The 21,288-nt window shown below is 41.9% G+C and overlaps 1 protein-coding gene across 4 annotated transcripts in view; it reads right to left on the reverse strand.

Annotated features, from left to right (window-relative positions):
- SCUBE1 (signal peptide, CUB domain and EGF like domain containing 1) overlaps positions 1-21,288 on the reverse strand; it is a 441,848-nt gene that overhangs the window by 343,222 nt on the left and 77,338 nt on the right. For all 4 annotated transcript variants that reach the window (XM_055000435.1, XM_055000434.1, XM_055000433.1 and 1 more), the window contains exon 4: positions 7,477-7,611. In XM_055000435.1, coding sequence (XP_054856410.1) covers positions 7,477-7,611 — 135 coding nt within the window. The remainder of the gene's footprint in view (positions 1-7,476; positions 7,612-21,288) is intronic.

Genomic DNA, 21,288 nt, shown 5'->3' on the forward strand with positions numbered 1-21,288 from the left:
AGTAATAGAAATTAAGGATGGATTTTACAAATTTATTTATTTATTTTATTTATGTCATTTATAGTCCACCTTTCTCACTGAGACTCAAGTTAATCAAGTTGTTACAAATTGCTTCTAACAAAATAAAAAAAACAAATCCAAGAGGGGGTGGTCCCAAGCAGAATGAGACAAGGCGATGAATAGGACCACGTGAAGCAATGCAGTGATAAATAAGGTTTTAATGTTCTCTTCTTCAAAACTCAAATATGTCGTGCCTTATATTTGAGTTTTGAAGAAGAGAACATTAAAACCTTATTTATCACTGCATTGCTTCACGTGGTCCTATTCATCGCCTTGTCTCATTCTAACAAAATAAAGGCAAGTGAGATTCACAAAAAGTAATTAAAATTTCTCTGAGTAAACTGTACGAAAACAACTTCACTATATTAATTTAACCAATGTGAATTGGCTTCTAAGTCGATCTGCTTTTGTGAGAACTGAGCTGGCATCCAGTCATTTCTCTGTACCATTTAGGCTTCTCAGAATGAGCAATTTCCTTGCTACTTATCAAATATTTCTTGTCAGTCTTTGGAGATCCAGCCATTGATTACAACTCCTTTGCTTCCCGTTTGGGGGGAAATTTTCCTTAATTAAGTGCTCTGTTCCTGGTGGTGCTAATGGGATGCCTTCTACGTCTGCTGTTGCAATGCCCAGATCACTGTTTTTTCCACTTCTCACCTATCTGCTAGACATCAGCCATCTTGCTCTGCTGAGAAATCCTTGGGTTTCTTAGCATGGGGAGTAAGCCTGGGACCCTATAAGGTTCCTTCCCTATCAGTATAAGCTGATAGTGTTACTGGAAGAAAAAGAGAAGTGCCTGGAGGAACAGATTAGTGCCCTTCAAGAGAACAAAGAAGGAGAAGATTTAATCGACAAAAGTCTTCAGGTCCTGCAAAGAGATGGGGAGAGCGGTGGAAGAGACAATAAAACAAAATATTTTCCTAATGAACCTCCTCAGAGATTGATAGCACAAGCCAGAAGGGGCAGAACAAGACAGCACTCAGTGCCACCGGAGTTGAGAAATTGATCCCAGGCCCCAACTGATGTGACAGAATCACTGCCTGATGTACAACAACAAGGACAAGAAAGAACAAGAATGGGTGCCATGGAGCTACAAACAACATTAGAAGGCAACGGAAAGTCTTGGTGATTGGTGACTCTCTGCTAAGGAGTTCAGAACGTCATGTGTCCAGGCCTGAACCCAAGGCCCGAGAGGTGTATTGCTTGCCAGGGGTGAAGATCAAGGATAACACAGACCAGATGGCCAAGCTAGTCAAAACAACAGACCATTACCCATTTGTGATGGTCCATGTGGGAACAAATGACACAACAATGAACACCACTAAATACATTAGGGGTGACTATGAAGTCCTTGGGAAGAAACTGAAAAGAATAGGGGCACAGGTGGTAGTCTCTTTGATCCTGCCCTACTTTTTCTTGAAGATGACCTCCACTTGTTGAGGACAGGGAAAAACGTATTTGGAAGGGACCTGGGGAGATTTCTTAGGAAGGCTTTCAACTGACATCACAGGAGAACGGAGACAACTGGTTTAGGAATTTCAGGGAAGAAGGAGAACAAATAAAAGATGTCTACTTGGGAATGCCAGGTCAAAGAGGAGGAAAGCTGCAAGGCTTCTGGTGCCTATATACCAATATCCAGAGCTTGAAAATAAGGAGGAGGAACTTGATGTACTAATGCAAATGAAAAGATACTGAATGAAACTTAAATGAACTGAAAATGAAACTTAGTAAGCATTACAGAAACTTGGTGGGATGATACCATAATTGGAATATAATTGTGCATGGGTATGAGTTATTCAAGAAGAACAGGAAGTGTCATAGAAGAGGTGGAGTGGTGATGTATGTGAGGAAGGCTTGATTGTCAGGAAATACTGGAGGAGAGTGACAACATAGTGGAAAGTGGCTGAGTGAAGTAAGGAAGGGAAGGAAAAGCAGAATTGTGGTTGTGGTCTGTTAACTGATAGCCTAACCAAGGGGATGAGGTGGATTCTGCTATCTGTGAACCGATTAATAGAGTATCAAAAAAAACATGACCTCGTAGTTATCAGAGACTTTAACTTCCCTGATGTCTTTTGGGAGGCTAACTCTGCTCTGTGTCCAGGGTTATGCAATCTCCTGACCTGCCTGGCCAACAACTTCCTTTCTCAAATGGTAAAGGAAGCAATGAGGAGCTCAGCCATACCAGACTTGATATTAACCAACAAGAAGGAGTTGGTTGATGAACTAAAGATGGTGGGAACCTTAGGGAGAAGTGATCACATCCTCCTAGAATTCCCTTTGCTGCTGGGTACCAAAGAAGCTTGTAACTAGAATCAAAGATTAGATTTTAGTAGGGCAAATTTTAATAAACAGAGATAGAGTGACTCCTGGGACAAGAATGCTGGAAGGGACAGTAGTGAGTGAAAGTTGGGCTCTACTAAAAGAAAACCTCTTGCAGGCTAAGATAATCACCATTCCAGCAAGACAGAAATGCGGTAGAGGATTTAAGTAGCCAGTGTGAATAAACAAAGAGCAATGTGATGAGCTAAGGAGGAAAAATGAGATGTTCAAGAAATGAAAGGAAGGAAACGCATCCAAAGAAAAGTATCTAGGGGTAGCTAGGAACTGTAGGGCAGCCATCAGAGAGGCCAAAGTTCAGAATGAGCTGAGACTGGACAAAGGGGCTTTCCACAACAAAACCATGTTCTTCAGAAAAGTGAGGAACAAAATGAAGGTGAAGGGGCTGGTACCCCTATTGCTGGGTAACAATGAAGAAACTCTTGACAGAGGACAGAGAGAAGGCAGAAAGGTCAATGTACCTACTTTACCTCAGTTTTCTCCCTAAAGACGAGAACATTTCCACCTAGAGACCGCAGTTGGTAAAGCATGGCTTCTTCAGAACCATTGTTTGATAAGAGCAGAGAAGTTATGGAGAAGCCCCTGGCTGCACTCAATGTATAGAAATCCCTTGTGCCAGATAGGGTGAACACAAGAGTGCTTAATAAACTTCCAAAAGAGCTTGCTGTAAGGATGCCAGGCAACTCTCAAGAGACTTCACTTCATGAGTAAAACTTCTTTATTGATAAGATGCCAGTATCATACACTTACACCATCTTTGCTAGAACTGGCAGCTGCAGACAAGTATCAAGCAGATATAGGTTCCCCAAGGCTACTCTTAATTCCCTCCCCTTCTCCTAACAGTCCTCCAACTCTGCAGACAGGAAAACAGGCTGTGTGATTCATGGACTGCTCAAGGTCAAGCAGGCCCCAGGCTCAGGAGAGATTACAACAGGAACAACTCCTGTTCCCAGTTTCCAACCCCAGGTTCAAATAATAGAATCACCCCAACAGCATCAGCTTCAGCTGCAGGGGGGTACTGAATATGACAGGTGATCTTGAGCACCTGATATTCTGCTCCTCCCCCGAAGATCAATTCCCCGCCCCCCGCCGCCGCCAGTTTCCCCGGTTACTTATATTATGGAAAGCTCAAACCAGTTTCTTGGCTCTCACATCAGTAGACTTAACCCATTCAGCCTGGCTTTTTAGAAAATGTTTCAATTGAATTAGGTAGTACAGCACCACCCTCTTCCATTTGGAGTCTAAAATGAGTTCGACCTCCTGATGGGGCTGTCCATCTATAAAGATTGGAAGTGGGGCCACGGGGTCAGGGGGCCACTTGTCAGGTCCAGGGTCCTTTCTGAGGAGGCTGAAATGGAAAACTGGGTGCACATGCCTCAATTTTTTTGGCAATTCTAGTTCCACAGTAACATTGTTGACCATACGGATTACTTTGAAAGGACCCAGGTACTTCCATCCTAGTTTTTTGCTGGGTTGTGCTCCTTTCAAATTCTTTGTGGATTTGTAAACACTGTCTCCCACTTTCAGGTCCCAAGGGGGTGAACGTCTTTTATCGGCCTGGAGTTTATCGGTAATGTTTGCTTCACTACATCCCAATGTGGCACAATTTTAGTCCTTCAAATCAGCCCCCTTGATGTCTAGGTCTGTGCCTAGCATTGGCAGAGGCTTCGCTTCAAAACCTTGAGTCACTTGGAAGGCTGTTTTCCCCATGGAGCTGTGTAGGCTATTATTGTAGCAATATTCTGCATAAGACAAGAACTCCACCCAGTCATCTTGTTGACAGTTGATATAACATCTCAGGAACTGTTCCAGTATCTAATTAGTACGTTCTGTTTGTCTATCCATCTCTGGATGATACCTGGACTCAATCCCTGCTTGATTCCTGTTACCTTCACGAGCTCCTGCCAAAAGTTGGCAACGAATCAACTCCCCGTCAGAAATTATCTTGTTTGGGAAAGAGTGTAAATGTACCACATTCTACATGAATAGGGCAACTAGTTTCTTTGCTGTGGGGAGTTTGGAGCAGGGGATGAAATGTGCTTGTTTGGAGAATAAATCAACCACTACTAAAATTATAGTTTTTCCTTTAGAGGGGAGAAGGTCGGTGATGAAATCCATGGAGATGGTAGACCAAGGTCGTGGGGGGGGGGGGTGGTCTCTAGAGGTTGTAAGAGACCTGGAGACTCCCCCCAGTCTTTTCCCCATCAAACAAATGGGGCAACTGGACACATGTTGAGATATGTCTTTCCTCATTCCTGGCCACCAGAATTGCCTCTGTGTTAAATACAACATTTTTATGAACCCGAAGTGCTCTGCTGTTTTGTCATCATGATATTTTTTCAATACCTTCCCCCTCAGGGCTGCTGGCAAGTACAATTTGCCCTGTTGGTACCAGCATCCATTCTCCCCTTCTCTGGAGAATCTTGCAAACCCTCCTCGCCCTCCTTTTCCTTCCCTGTTTTGACTGTCTCCAGCCACGAGTTCAATGGAGAAGCGAGGAGTTTTCGTGTTTGCCTGCGCGTCAGTACTGCCCATCCCAACTATGTGGGTGTGAAGACACTGTCAACAATGTCCTCTCTCTGACTTTTGCGTTGAAGGAGGCAGGACAGAGCATCTGCTAAGAAATTTGATTTCCCTGGGAGATGCTTGAGTGTGAATTGAAACTCTGAGAAGAACTCTGCACACCCGAGCTGCTTTGCCTCCAACCTGCGGGGTGATCTAACTGCTTCTAGATTTTTATGATCAGTCCAAATCTCAGAGTATTTTTGCCCCTTCCAGCCAATGTCAACAAGTGGATTGGGCTAACTTGATGGCTGCTGCTTCCTTGTCCCAAACCAACCAGTGACTTTCTGAAAACTTTTTGGACACATAAGCGCAGGGGTGTAGCTCCCCATTAGAACCCTCTTGTAAAATCACTCCCCTCCCCGCTGGCCACATCATTTTCATCTGGGTGGCATAACACAGGTTCAGAGATGCACAGGGTTTTTAACCTCTCAAATTGATGAAAATAACAGGTTTTAAGGTTGAAAAAATGGTAAAATATTTAAATATCACGCTGACAGGTGTCAGGCTGTTGGCATCTGCCATCTGTCCAAGGGTGGGGGATGGTGTAGCTGGGTTTCTCTTTCAAGGTTGTGCAGCTGGGAGCCTGGCCAATTGGCCGCCTGAATGCCCAACCACCAAAAGGGGGGGGGGACAAGTTATCTCTGAAGTATATGTGTGACTGTTTTTTATGTGCCTTATTCCTAACAAAGCCTTTGTAATATCACGACACTAGGTCTTACAATAAAGCTTCAAAAAAAAAGCCAGTGGAGTCTTTTTGTAATTCCTCAGCAGGATCCTTACAGTTTGTTAGGAATCACAGAATCACAGAGTTGGAAGGGGCCATACAGTCCTTCTAGTCCAACCCCCTGCCCAATGCAGGATGAGCCTAAAGCATCCCTGACAAAGATTCATCCAGCCGCTGCCAGTGAAGGGGGAGCTCACCACCTCCCTAGGCAGCTGATTCCACCTCTGAACTACTCTGACCGTGAAAAAGTTTTTCCTAATATCCCACTGGTACCTTTCTGCATGTAATTTGAGCCTGTTGCTTCGAGTCCTATCCTCTGCTGCCAACTGGAACAGCTCCTTGCCCTCTTCCAAATGACAGCATTTCAAATATTTAAAGAGAGCAATCATGTCCCCCCCCTCAATCTCCTTTTCTCCAAACTAAACATTCTCAAGGCCCTCAGCCTTTCCTCGCAGGGCTCAGTCTCCAGACCCCTGACCATCCTCACCGCTCTCTTCTGCACTCTCTCAATTTTGTCCACATCCTTTTTGTATTGAGGCCTCCAGAACTGCATACAGTACTCCAGGTGCGGCCTGATCAAGGCAGTACAGGGAGGGACTATGACCTCATGCGATTTCGATGCAATGGCCCTTTTGATACAACCCAAGGCTGAGTTTACCTTTTTTGCCACCGCATCACACTGACTGCTCATATTTAGTTTACAGTCCACTCTTACCCCAAAATCTCTTTCGCGTACACCACTACCCAGAAGTAGGGTAGGACTGAGTTTGAGTCACCATCCACAAAAAGATGGACAAAGTGAAAGACCAAATTAAGTGTTGGAGTAATTTTTAAGGTGATACATCAATTACCAACAAGATAATTGGATGGACTATCTTCCTTTTGCTGAAAACTGTTACAACAACAGTGTACACAGTTCTAGTGGAACTATCCCCTTTAAAGCGACTCAGGGATGTGAAGGAAAACCCATGCCCTTTCTGGACCAAGCTGCTATGGAAAAAGGGGGGGCTGATGGAGACGGGTTGAAGAAGGGAGGGGAGGGAGAAGGAGTGCTACCAGAACATCAAACGAGCTGGCTGCTGAGAGGCCTAGAGACATGGCCCATGCAGAGATGTTTCTGGGGCCATTGGGAGAGGCATAGAGATGCAGCCATGGACAGACGATCCCGGGGAGCCTGACTGGGTGAGAAGCCATTGGGAATTGGGGGGACCATGGGCTGGAAGTTAGAGGCTCTGTATCTACCTGGCACTCAACATGGAGGCCTCCGGAGATCGTTGGAGACCTCAGAGAAAGTGCCAAGTGCGGAGCTTCTGCAAATACTGAGAGCTGAAGAGGCCTGAGAAACCTCAAACCAGCTGAGTAAGACTTAATCAGATCTAATAGGACCTCCAAACATCATGAACCGGAATTATCTGGGAATCTTTGTGGCTCCAGATGGCACAGGGATGGTGTTAGATGACATTTGGCTGGCACTGGAGCTGTTGGAGGGTCCTTTTTTGGCCCTGGAAAGTGACTGAGGAAGGAAGTGTGTTTATGGTCGGCCCTGAAGCTTGAAAGATGCTTGAGCTGTAAATAACTAACACCAGGGTAGTTCAAAGAGTCAGGAAGAGTCACAGCTGACTAGCCAGTCAATGGTAACATCATGGACTAAAGGCACTGAGGAACAAAAGAGGTAGCTACAAATAAAGATGGTGCCGACCCACTGCTAAAGTTCTTTCAAGGAGGAGAAATAACCATGTCTGAATTTTGACTGGCCAAGTTATTCCATGCATTGCTGACTGGAAACTTACCATTAGAGCGGTGAATACAGGTGTGCTGGTTATCGCTCAGGAAAAAACCTTCTTTGCATTGGCATTCATAACTCCCCATAGTGTTGACACAAATCTGTTGGCAGCCACCATTGTTATCCAGACATTCATCAACATCTAGGAAAATAAATTTTAATGAGGACTGTTAACATAAATTTCTATTAATGGCTACAATAAAACAAAAATAATAAATACAAATAACAAAAACATAACACAGTCCAAAAAGACCTCAAAAGAAATAAAATATACTTTAACTACACATTACATCTCAGTTCAAACATGTAAAAATACCAAAATTAGTTACACTGTTGCCTAGCCGCCACCCCATCTGTGACTTTTGCATCTCTAGAGCTGAGGTGCAGATGAAATCCTCCCGTTCTGATATTAAAGGCAACATTTCACATTAAGGGCAGGTATGTCTCAGGGCCCTTTGAGGAGGAAACAGAACGACTGCCTGAAGGCTACAGGGGAACATTAATCAAGAGTCTTTTGTGTGACTCTCCAAAGCTCCTCACATCCATCTCCATGAGTTTGCAGGATAATAACCAAGACTCCTAGGCTCTCTCTTACAATACAAGCTTCCTAGTGATTCAATAAAAATCTCAGGAAGACCCAGCAGTCCTTCTCAAGACCACTGTCACAAGTCTGGGCCACTCTTCTTCACGCCCACGACTCGACCACCTGCTTCCAGATCCATTTCTTTTCTCTATTACATCAGCCTAGTACTCTTCTCTGGTACCCCCCGTCCAATGAATGCCCAGATTCTGACCCTCATACCAATGGGGTCTCAGATTCTAATAAGAAAAAATGGAGTTACCATATATATTAGAAATACAAATGTTAATGTTGAGCACGTTTTACAAGACAAGGACGGTAGATATAGCTTTGTTAAAGGACCAAATGGTCACAACTGGTTCTATGCTACTAGCAAAAGCCAACGAAAGTTTTATCAAGAGATTTCTAATATATTGATATCTTTTGGAAAGGGGAGTGTATATATAACAGGGGATTTTAAAACCACAATGGGCAATGCAGCAGACAAGTCAGAACATAGGTGAAAAGAAAGCAGAACTTTAAGGACGGATTTTAGTGATTAACTGAAGTTTTTCAAGCTAAATAAATGTGGGGTCTTGTAACTAAATATTTTATTTGCATATTCATAAATTGTATTTTAGGCTCGACCTGTATTTAACTGCAAAGTCTGATTGATTGATTGATTGATTGATTGATTACATTTATAGCCCGCCTTCCCCACGAGCGGGCTCAGGGTGGGTTACAGCAACAGGTAAATTACAATGTAAAACAGATAAAACAGTAAAATCACATCTCAACACAGCAGTATACATTTCAGTATTCCAGATGGGGCATCATTCCCCTTTCCCTGCACACCATACACACGGGGAAGGAGGGCGGAGGTGCAGGTTGGTAAACTCTAACTTGTAAATTGGAGAAAATGTGTAATGCAGATTACATGGATAATATTCAAAATACTTAAAAATATCAAACTCTAATATAATTGGATGCTCAACAACACATTGTTGCAGGATAAAGCAGAAAATATAAGATGAGCTGGAATTTTATTTTAGTGCAAACAATGCTGAAATATTTCCAGCATCACTGTTTGGGAAGCCATTTATTAAGGGGGTCCCTGTAGGTTGGAAAGAGACAATGAAGGCACTTCTAGAATACAATTGTATTCTAGAAGAGAAGTTGAAAGTTTGGTCAATGCAAATTTATCCCCTTTCATATTACATAGGCACTGATTTTCTCTGAAAGGTTTAACCCATTACTAACAGGAGGCAGTGGACAAGGGTCTTATGATAGGAAATAGGACTAGATGAATGGACTTGCTTAGTGCTCTTGCTTAGTTTACTGTAGAGGAAGAATATATTTTTAATTTTTTAAATTATTTTATTAATGCAAAACGAAAACAAAAAAAGCAAACAGAAAAAAAAGAAAACAGGGCTGGCTACAAAAACACTTTTTGCAAATCCTATACATAAAAGCTGAGGCATATTAGTGACAACTCACCTTTTATCCTGACGCTGCACCTCCCCTCTGGCTCTGCAGGCCCCTCGGAGGCTGAGGGGCCTGCAGGGCCACAGTGCGCCTGCGCCAGGATGGTATATTCTGTGCCATATTTCTCTTGCTGCAGAGATTGTAGGAGGAACAAAATCTATATTAACTTAAGTAAACCCTAATGCATTCCACTTAAAAAGTGGTTTCAAAAAAGAGGCCTCTGAGAGAGCCCAAGATGGATTGAGAGAAGCAATCCCAATAATTTGTACATGTTAACAAATATGCCTGATGATAAGCACTGAGTCCTGGAAAACCAAATCCTCCTTCATTAATTGAAAGTTGCATCCTCTTTAAAGGAATCTTAGGTGCTGATGAACCCCAGAAAATTTCCAAAACAAAGTATTAACTTTATGACTATATCTACAAGGTATATGAAAAGGGATTTCACACATAACATACATAATTTGAGGTATAATGTTCATTTTCAGTTTATATACTTTACCCCATAATGACAAGTTTAGGGTTGCCCATCTATCCAAATCCAAGGATATACCTGAGATCAGCTTAGTAAAATTCAACAAAATCATGTACTTAATAATCCTTGGGATCAATATTCCAAGAAAAGTAATTGCATCTGGGCACCATCGAAAATGTCCACCAGTACTTACACGCTGTGACATATTTTCTCCCAATGGCATCAGTTCTGATTTTGTCCAATTAACTAGATGACCAGACAGATCACCAAAGTTATTAATCAACTCACTAATTCAGAAATTGAAGACTGAGGTTCTGAAATAAATGATAAACCATCTGCATATAAATTATTTTAAATTCTAAAGATGTATGTATAAATCCATGTATATACTTTGTCTAATAGCACAAGCCAGAGGTTCCAAACATATATCAAAAATGAGCAGAGAAAGAGGATAACCTTGCCTAGTACCTTTTTCAAGAGGGAATGGTGCAGAAAAAATACCATTGGTCTGTACCCTAGATCTAGGAGATGAATACAAAATTTAGCCAAATATAGATAACGTGGCAAAAATAAATTTCCAATATATTTTGTCAAAAGCTTTTTCCGCATCAACTGAAAGAACAGCAACTTCATCAGATCTCTTTCTATTTAATACAATCACTTTAGCAACCAATCTAAGATTATCAGATACTTGTCAGTTTTGTATAAATCCTACCTGGTCTACTTGTACCAAAATTCTTTTTTTTAAGTAAAGATTTTATTTTAAAATAAATGATATAAAAATAGAAAGTGCAGAGAAACTTATACAAGCACTACATTTGAATTTAGATTAAGGGAATAGAAAGATATATTCAGATTACATAACAGCACAACTAAATTATATAACTCTCATCCCCTCTCCTTAGTTGCTTATACCCAAACTTAAATTTCAATAATTTTTAATCAGTCATTTCTCCTGTTTTATCTTTGTAACATAATTACCTTAATTTATCTTAGTTTTAACCTAAGTAATGAAAGAAATTCTTTCCATTTTTTCCAGAATTCCACTACTGGTCTCTTGTGCACATAAGAAGTTAATTTGGCCATTGATGCATATTCGTACATCTTGTCTTTCCACTCTGGCATGTCAGGGCACAAATCTGTTTTCCATATCGCAGCATATAGTACTCTTGCAGCTGTCACCATGCACCAGAAAAGATCTCCCTGTTCTTTTGTAACATTATTTGGTAAAATGTTTAATAGCATATTTTGGGGGTTTAGCTCAAACCTGAGCTTGAGAATCTTGTGCATCTCCACGTGTATCTTTATCCAATATGTTCGTGCTTTTTCACATGTCCACCAAATGTGATAAAATGTTGCATCCATGCACTGACATTTTCAACACTGTCCACTATAGTCCTTACTAATTCTCGTGATATCTTTGGGGGTAGTATACCATTTAAAGAATATTTTATACCAGTTCTCTCTTAAAAACTGACAATCTGTAAATTTAATATATTTAGTCCATAGATTTTCCCATTGATTCATGGGGATAGTTTCTCCAAAGTTATCCATCCATTTTAACATACAGATTATAACTTGCTCCATTTCTGTGTGGTATTGCAGTAAAATTTTGTAAATTTCCCCTAGTAAATGCTTCAGGTCACCACTTATTAATGATCCAAATTCTGTTTTTTATCTTAATTTGCCGCCTTGTTTGAGAGTTTGTTCTTTAAACCTAGATACTGTTTGGTGATACGTCAACCATGGAATATTTTTCCTTTGAGCTTGAATTACTTGCCAAGTTTTCACATTTCCTTGCTTGTCTATCATAGATTCATAGCTAAGATGATCAATTCTATTTCTGGTGGCATTGTCACAAGTGAGCATTTACTGGCAACATCAATGGAGAGACTGGTGGGCTCAATCTATTTCTGCATTGAATGTATTTTAAATAGTCTATCTCTTAGTATATGGACCCTGTTCTGCTTTTGAATAGATTTTAGTGATTTCTTAAGCTATAAATAATTATGAATGCCTTCTTTAGTGTCCATTGTCTCCAATTTGATGTGTCTTCTTCTCAGATTTATAATCCAATTGGTTATCCAACCCAATGCCGCTTGACAATACAGTTTAATATTTGGTACTGCCAATCCTCCTCATTTTTGTCATCCTGTAATATTTTAAATTTTATCCTTGGCTTCCTCCTTTTCCATATGAAATCATTTATTACTTTCTGCCACTTGTTTAAAATCTTTTGATCTATATGAATTGGAACCATCTGAAACAGGAAATTCAATTTTGGTAGTGTATTCATTTTAACAGCAGAGATTCTTCCTAGCCATGAAACATTCAATTTTTCCCATCTTTGCAAGTCTTCAGTAATGCTTGTCCACAGTTTTTGATAATTATATAGTTTCTCATTTTGTGTTGATATGTTTATTCCTAGATATTTTAGAGGCTTTATAGTGATAGCACAGTCCACTAGTTTTCCAATCTCTTCTCGTTCCTCTGTTATTGTCGAAAGTAACATTATATCTTTTTTCTTTTTGTTCAGTTTATATCCAGAGTACAGTCCAAATTTTACTATTTATTCCTTTACATAAATCAAGGAGTTGTTTGGATTTGTCACTGATATAACCACATCATCCACATAGCTTTTCATTTTATATATCTCTTTCCCCTCCTTTATTCCATTGATTTTACTGTCTTGCCTAATGTCAGGCAGGCAAGCCAGCCTGCCTGCCATAACTGTGAATGCATATCTACTGGGTGGGGGCGCTTTCTTCCTGTAGTGTAACTTTCTTGTATCTGGGTTGTGCTTTGCAGACAGGTGTTATCAGTCTGGGAAACGACTTTGGGGGATTACGCTTGGCATCTTTTTCAGGACTTTTGCTGACTTCAACTGACTTGTTTGAACTGGGGGGAAGGGAACTGGGGGTATAATCTCTTGGGGAAAACTTTGCTTCAGCATTCCAGGCAATCTCTATGTCTTCGTGCACTTCTAAGGGAGTTTTATCTGAATAAAGACCTTTAACTCATACAACTGTGTTGGATGAAGAGGAGAGTCTGAGAAAATCTAGCCAAGCCTGACATTTTGCCTGGAATCACTTCAGTCTTCAGAACCAGGGGAAGCCAGTGAGATTCCCTACAACCTTTGGAACCCCCACCCCGACCTTGGTCTGTAGTATCCGTGGACTTCATCACTAACCGTCCACCAAGCAAATGGAAAACATTGATAGTGGATTTGTTTTCCAAACAAGCCCATTTTGTTCCATGCTCTAAGTTGCCAACAGCCAAAACGTTGGCCACGTTGTCCATGCAGCATGTAGTAAGACTCCATTCATTTCTTGACAAAGACCAATGGGCAATCTTAAAGGGTTAATAAAGTCTTGGAGCAGTTTTTAAGGTGTTACATTAATTATCAACAAGATAATTGGACTGATTTTCTAGCATTTGCAGACTATTGTTACAACAGTAGCGTTCATAGTTCTATGGGAGAATCCCCATTCAAGATCACACAGGGCTTTGAAAGCAAACCCTTGCTGCTTGTGAAAGACCCCCACCTGGGAGTGGGGGGAGATCTCAGTACTTGGTGGAACTCTGTCATGGAACAGTGAGATCTAATAACAAAAACCCTGGAGAAAGCCAAACAGGATTACAAAAAACATGCAGACCATAAACGTTCTCCCCCCCCCCCGCTTCCCGGGGATTAAAAACCTGGAGATTAGGTTTATGTGTCCACAAAAAATCTCAAGGGAGAACAACCAAGCAAAAAGTTGGGATGGAAATACATCGGACCTTATAAAATCCTCAAAGTAATTAATGGCGTGGCTGTTAAACTCGACCTGCCAAAGAATTTAAGACACACAAACCCAGTATTCCACTGCAGCTTGTTGAAGAAAGCCCCAGAGGCAAACACCTGGCACCCAAAATCTGGACACCCCCTCCTCATGGTGGATGGACAGTCTCATCATGAAATGGAAGAGGTGTTGGACTCAAAATGGAAAAGAGGAATATTATTTTACCGGATAAAATAGAAGTACTTTGACCAGGGACAAAGGGGTGGGACCCCAAAACATCAGCCAGCGGGAAGAAGTGGTAGACACAATATTTTCCCTCACCCAGCTGGGAGGGGCCATGATTACCAGAAACCAAGCAGCAAAGGTAGACTGCCTTCCCCCCTGGAATGGGAAGAGAAAATCAAGGCAGAATGGTACAGCTATATCTAGTTGTACTATTGTATTGTTCATTAATAGGTGTGTTGCTGCCACCAGGCAAAGAGTGCTGCTATTTTTATATGATGTTTTAATGTTTTAATATGGAACGTTTTTAAATGATTTTAAGGTTGTTATACACCCTGAGCCCACTTGTGGGGAGGACAGAATACAAATATGATATAAATAATAAATAAATAAAAAGGAAGGGGAGGGAATCGTCCTGAGGACTTAGAAATAGGAGAAAATGATTGTTGGTATAAGAACAACAAAATGTATATCCTGCCGGGACTATGGAGAGATACTGAAACACTGTCTTGATGCCAAGTTGGCTGGACATCTAGGTTATTTTAAAAAACTGCACTTAATACAAAGGCAGTTTTGGCGGCCAGGACTGCAGAAGGATGTATCACAATATGTATCCACGGGCCAGGCCTGTTTAATGGGCAAAAGGAGGCGGGGGGAACCTCCAGGACTACTACAACCTCTGGAACCCCCCCTCCCCCGACCCTGGTCTGTAGTATCCATGGACTTCATCACTGACCTTCCACTGAGCAAAGGGAAAACAGTGATTTAGGTGGTGGTGGATTTGTTTTCCAAACAAGCCCATTTCATTTCGTGCTCTAAGTTGCTAACAGCCAAAAAATTGGCCACATTGTTCATGCAGCATGTAGTAAGTCTCCATTCATTTCCTGACAAAGTAATATTGGATTGGGACCCACAATTCATTGCCAAGTTTTGGCCGGAGCTGATGGAAGTAACAGGCATGACTCAAGGGTTGAGTTCAGCGTACCATCCCGAGCCTGACGGGCAATTCAAAAGGGTTAATCAAGTCTTGGAACATTTTTTAAGGTGTTACATTAATTATCAATAAGATAATTGGACTGATTTTCTAGCGTTTGCAGAGTATTGTTACAACAGTGTTCATAGCTCTATGGGAGCATCCCCATACAAGATCACACAGGGCTTTGAAGGCAAACTCTTGGTGTTTGTGAAGGACCCCTGCCCGGGAGTTGGGGGTGGGATCTCAGTACTTGGTGGAACTCTATCGTGGAACAGTGAGATCTAATAACAAAAACCCTGGAGAAAGCCAAACAGGATTACAAAAAACATGCAGACCATAAACGTTCTCTCCCCCCCGCCCCTTCCCGGGGATTAAAAACCTGGAGATTAGGTTTATGTGTCCACAAAAAATCTCAAGGGAGAACAACTGAGCAAAAAGTTGGGATGGAAATACATCGGACCTTATAAGATCCTCAAAATAATTAATTAATTCTGCCAAAGAATTTAAGACACACAAACCCAGTATTCTACTGCAGCTTGTTGAAGAAAGCCCCAGAGGCAAACACCTGGCACCTAAAATCTGGACACCCCCTCCCCTCATGGTGGATGGACAGTCTCATCATGAAATGGAAGAGGTGTTGGACTCAAAATGGAAAAGAGGAATATTATTTTACCTGATAAAATAGAAGTACTTTGACCAGGGTCAAAATGAATGGGTTCAAGTTAAATATGTAAATGCTAAAAAACTCATCAAAGCTTTTCACAAACATTATCCAGAGAAACTGAGGTAGGGGTGATCTTGTTATAGATGTAGTTGGGGAGGGGGGTAATGTCAGGCAGGCAAGCCAACCTGCCTACCATAACTGTGATTGTATATCTACTGGGGGGGGGGCTTTCTTCCTGTAGTGTAACTTTCTTGTATCTTGGTTGCACTTTGCAGAGAGGTGTTATCAGTCTGGGAAACGACCTTGGGGAATTAAGCTTGCCAGCTTTTTCAGGACTTTCGCTGACTTCAACTGACTTATTTGAACTGGTGGGACTGGGGATATAACCTCTCGGGGAAGACTTTGCTTCAGCATTCCAGGCAACCTCTATGTATTTGTGCACTTCTAGGGAGTTTTGTCTGAATAAAGACCATTAACTCATACAACCATGTTGGATGAAGTGGAGAGTCTGAGAGAATCCCCTAGCCAGGCCTGACACCTAATTCTTACCACCAGAATTTCCAAGGCAATAATGAACAGTGATGGTGATATTGGGCATTCCTGTCATGTTCCTTTTGTTATTTCAGTTTTCTCCATAAATGAACCATTGACTAGGATTGCGGCTTGCTGGTTGGTGTAGATACTTTGCATCCAATTCAAGGAGTCAGTCCCATAATTTATTCTTTGCAGTGCTTTCGTAAGACATTTCTAAGACATATTATCGAACGCTTTTTCAGCATCTAGAAACATAAAGGAAAACAAAAACAAGAAGCCGTGATATCCTAACTAATATATAATGTATAATTCAATTCAATATATTAAACATTATTCCACACAAACTGAAAAGTGGTGAATATATACATATATACATATGGGGTGGTTACATATACATAAGGCAAGACATCTTACAAAATAATAGTCAACCAGAATTCCTATATAGTATTAAAATGCTACTGCCTGAAATTGACAAGAATGTCTACAAAGTAACCACCATTCAGTCCAAGCATATTTTTCTTGACGGTGCAAGTGAAAAAGGTCTTCAACAACAATCTCACAATAAATAATCTTCTAAGACAAAATAGGTGTATATGGTCTTGTGCAATATAATACGATGGAGATAATGAGTAGCAACAACGATGGAAGACGGATGCTGAAGGCATTTAATTGAATGACTGTTTGGATATGTATATGTTGGATTCTGATATAACGACTGCCAGGATGAAGAGATGAAACCGGCAGATTGCTGGCTTCCCGTTGCAGTTGTTTATATTACCATCGTTGGTGAGACTGATGTTGAAGACCTTTTTCACTTGCACCGTCAAGAAAAATATGCTTGGACTGAATGGTGGTTACTTTGTAGACATTCTTGTCAATTTCAGGCAGTAGCATTTTAATACTATATAGGAATTCTGGTTGACTATTATTTTGTAAGATGTCTTGCCTTATGTATATGTAACCACCCCATATGTATATATGTATATATTCACCACTTTTCAGTTTGTTTGGAATAATGTTTAATATATTGAATTGAATTATACATTATATATTAGTTAGGATATCACGGCTTCTTGTTTTTGTTTTCCTTGTTGATTACCGTGATACTCTCTGTTTTGCTTGGCCTCTAGAAACACAAATGCAGTTTTTTCGCCCTTCCTTCTTGAAGATTCAATTGCATTGAGATATCTGATGTTGTCTTTCATGTATCTCTTTGGCACAAAACCTGTTTGATCTTCATGGATTACTTCTGAGATACATCTTCTTAATCTTTCTGCCATTACTGTTATAAATATATTATAATCTACATTCAGTAAAGAGATGGGTCTGCATGATTGTGGTATTAATGGATCATTCCCCTCTTTATGTATTAAAGTTATGTTTCTTGCCACATCCGTGTTAGGAACTTCCTATCTTGTATCTCCTTCATCACTTTTTGTAGGGGTATATATATCCTTGTCTGGGGTCTGAGGTTCAGCTCCTGGACTTGCCAAGAGGAACAGGCGGGGCACAACCAGGAGACAGCTACTCTACTTCCCTGACAGACCAGGTCCCAAACTTGCTAGCAACAAAGGGAGGTAAAGAAGCACCCAAGCCTCAGAGGGCTAGAAGGGGCAGGTGGAAGCCAGGTAGCCCCATCATCCGCTGGGAGGCTGAGAGCCCAGGCAGGGAGAGTGAGGACAATTGGGAGGGGATCAGACCAGAGGGAGGAAGCCCAGGAAGCAGGGACAGCTAGCCAGTAGCAAGACAGTCAGCAGCCTTACCTGCAGTAGAGAAAGGGCAGCATAGGGCCATGCCCCACCCTGCAGGCAAACTGGAAGGAATCAGCCAGAACCAGGTGGGTCTGAAAGCAAAGCAGCCACAGGTGGAGCTGCCTGAGGCCCTTAGCAAAGACAGCCAAGGCAGCCAGCAAAGCATCCACAGGTGTGACTGCCTACGACAGCGAAGGCTGTGGCTAGGGTGCTGGGGCCATGGCTGGGAAGTGTTGCCAGGAAGGGGCGAAGGGATGTAAGGGAAATCCACCCACAGGGCAGGGTGGGTTGTTGTGTAGGAGTGTGGTGGAAAGAGAGAATTAGTGAGCAGTGGAGAGGAGGGGGAGGAGAGAAGACGAAGAGGGGGGGGGAGGAGGAGGAGGAGGAGGAGGAGGAGGAAGACCGACAGCTGGATGGGGGCAGCTGTCATGGAAGGCAGCTGGGACAAGGTCAGGTTGAGGGGAACTGCGAGTGGACTGAGAGGGTGTGAGGGTGGGGTATACCCCCACTTCCACAGAGCAGGATCCCACATATTCCCTGAAGGTCCTTTAAGGCGGAGGTCAGGCAGGCCGGCGTCTCACAGGTTGGGACCCTTGGCAGAACCTGACAATCCTCAAAGCATTTATAGTAGGCAGCTGTCAGCCCATCCGGACCAGGAGCCTTTGCTACCTTTAGTTTTTTGATGGCAAAGTTAATTTCTTGCATTGTTATTGCTTGATTAACATATTTCTATGATTGGTTGCAAACTCTTTGATTGGTGTCTCTTGCAAATATTTCTCCATCTCTTCTTTTATGGCTCCTTCTTTGTAGAGGTTAGAAAAGAAAGTTCTAATTTGGTCTTTCATTTTTTGCTCTTTGTAGATTACTTGATTGAACGTGTACCAAAGTTCTAATAACTTTTTGAATTCTCTTAGCAAGAATGGCAAGAATATCTTACTGTCCACATTTATCAAAGAAATAGGTCAAAATTTTTCACATTCAATATGGTCTTGTCTATGTGTTCATCTCCGAGGCTGCCATCCCAAGAGCTGCTCACAGCCATTCAGACCCCTAGTATCCTTCCCTGGGGAGATCAAACCACCTACTTTGTTTAATACCGTCCTGTTTCCGGGTTCTTTTTCTTCTCTGGGTGAATTTTCACACAGCTGTCAGAAGCTCAAGTTGCAGGCTTATATATGTTGTGGTTTATCAATATAGATGAACATGTGTGAAGTCACAGTAACTCTCATAAGGCAACAGCAAGGTGACCAAAAAACACTTGTTTCCTGTTGAACTAGCTAACTAAATACTGAATAAGTTAAACTGCCTTTTCCCCTAGAAGAAACTTAAGCATTCTCTACCTTCAGTAGCTTTCCTATGCTCCCTCTTCTTTCTGCCCTGAGGAGCCAACTTCCCACACGCTGTCAGCCAATCAAGGGCCACTCCGCTATCCCTGTTGCTAGGCTACGGCAAGACTCCCTTCCCCCAAAGGGCGCCAAGCAGAAATAGGCCTTCACGAACTTAGGAGTCTGAACAATGCACTCAAATTAGGTGTGTCTATGTGGCTGGCCGAGACAGGTCTTTGCCAGGCTTTGGAATGACAGTAATATAAGCATCCTGCAGTGAGACTGGCAATGCATCAGATTGAAAAATCTTATTGTACAACTGATATAATTTCGGAATTTAAAAATCTGAATAGGTCTTATACCATCCAATAGGAAACACATCTGGCCCTGAAGATTTTCCAGTGCTCATGTTCATTCTCACCACCTTAATTTCATTCATATGCAAAGGTTGCTGAGTAATATCGAAACATGGTAGATTAAGGTGAGAGACCAATTTTCCTGAAGGTTCATTTTGTCCTTACTATACAGTTTAGAGCAAAACTTTTGAAACTGTAGATTTTTTCAGTAAAGGCTGCCATGGCAAGGCATACTCCCTAATGCAAGCCGAGCTTATCCCAGAGAAAGCCCAACAGAACCAAACTGAAGTCCAAGAATGGAATCCCTGCAGAACCAAAGTGAAGCGAGGGGACCAACATCGCACTAGAGAACCACGTCCATTCCACTCAAACGAAACTGAAGCAAGGGACACTCTTGCAACTTAGCCCAACAGAAGCAAACTGAACCAAGGGAACGGCTTGTGTTCGTGGCTGGGCACTGCTTGGTTCTGTTCTGTGGTGTTCTCCCACTGGCTGCATCCAGAACCTGGCTGCTGTGAATGGCCCTGGTTCTGTTGAAAAATGACACTCTTCAGCTCACCAGATTGATTTCCCAAAAGGAAACAATGGCCAAATTTACAAAATTTTACCAAATTATTTCAGTAAAAAATATCTGGAATACAGAATCTGAGTTGGTATTCAGGATTTTGATTCAGAACAGCTGAATTCCACACAGTTAGTCCAATTTTGCTATTTTAAATCAAATTCTAAACCAAATTGCATATCCCCACTAATATCTGCCAGTCTGTTTGGACGGGAAGAGTTTTCACTCGTGCTCAACTTTGCAAAACATCGTAGGAGTTTTTCCCATTAAGTTTGTTTTTCATGAATTAAAAAATAAAGCAAAAAAGTTAAAAACAGAATTGTATAGAACAGTGAGAAGCACCTAAAGAAAGAACACTCAGATCACGCTGGGCAAAAAATCTGGACAGTTTCCAGAATGGGGTGGGGGGGCTGTGTCAGAAAAGCCCTTTCATGGACTTCCAACTAGGCGACTGCATCCTGCCCCGATTGGCTGCCTTCATGTGCTCGAGCAACTAAATGCTGGCAAGCACAGCTAGTATGCAGTTGCAAAACTGTCAGCAAGCAGTTCAAAGTCTTCGCTGCCAAACCAAACAAATTGCCGTCACCCTGATCTCAGCTGTCACTGTAGCAAGTTTGTTGGTTGAAGGTGTTTGCCAAAAAATTCACAGCATCCTGACTGCAGATACAACCCTGATTGGACTGCAACTCTCAGATGCATATACAGTATTTTTTTTCCTTTTCAAGTGCCTTGGAGGGAGGGTTCAATTAGCAGGATTGACTAGTTAAACCCTCTTTCCTCTCACATGTGGTGACAAATTGGAGGCAGCCATGATTGTAACTTGCTTTCTGTGAGGAACAGAAATTTAAGATCCTCACACATCTGTTTTGGCCCTAAGGACGTGTGTCTGCTAGGACTGCCAACTTTGGGTTGGGAAATTCCTGGAGATTTGGGGGTAGAAACTGGGGAGAGGAGAGTTTGGGGGAGAGAAGTACCTCAGCAGGGTATAATGCCACAGAGTCCACCTTCTAAAGCAGCCATTTTCTCCAGGTGAACTCATCTCTGTAGTCCGAAGATCTCCACGCCTGGAGGTTGGCAACCCTAGTGCCTGCCCTTTATGCCTTACGCTTTTGCTGCAGACCATAGTAG

Source organism: Eublepharis macularius, chromosome 16 (assembly GCF_028583425.1).
Source record: "Eublepharis macularius isolate TG4126 chromosome 16, MPM_Emac_v1.0, whole genome shotgun sequence".
NCBI classification, from domain to species: Eukaryota; Metazoa; Chordata; class Lepidosauria; order Squamata; family Eublepharidae; genus Eublepharis; species Eublepharis macularius.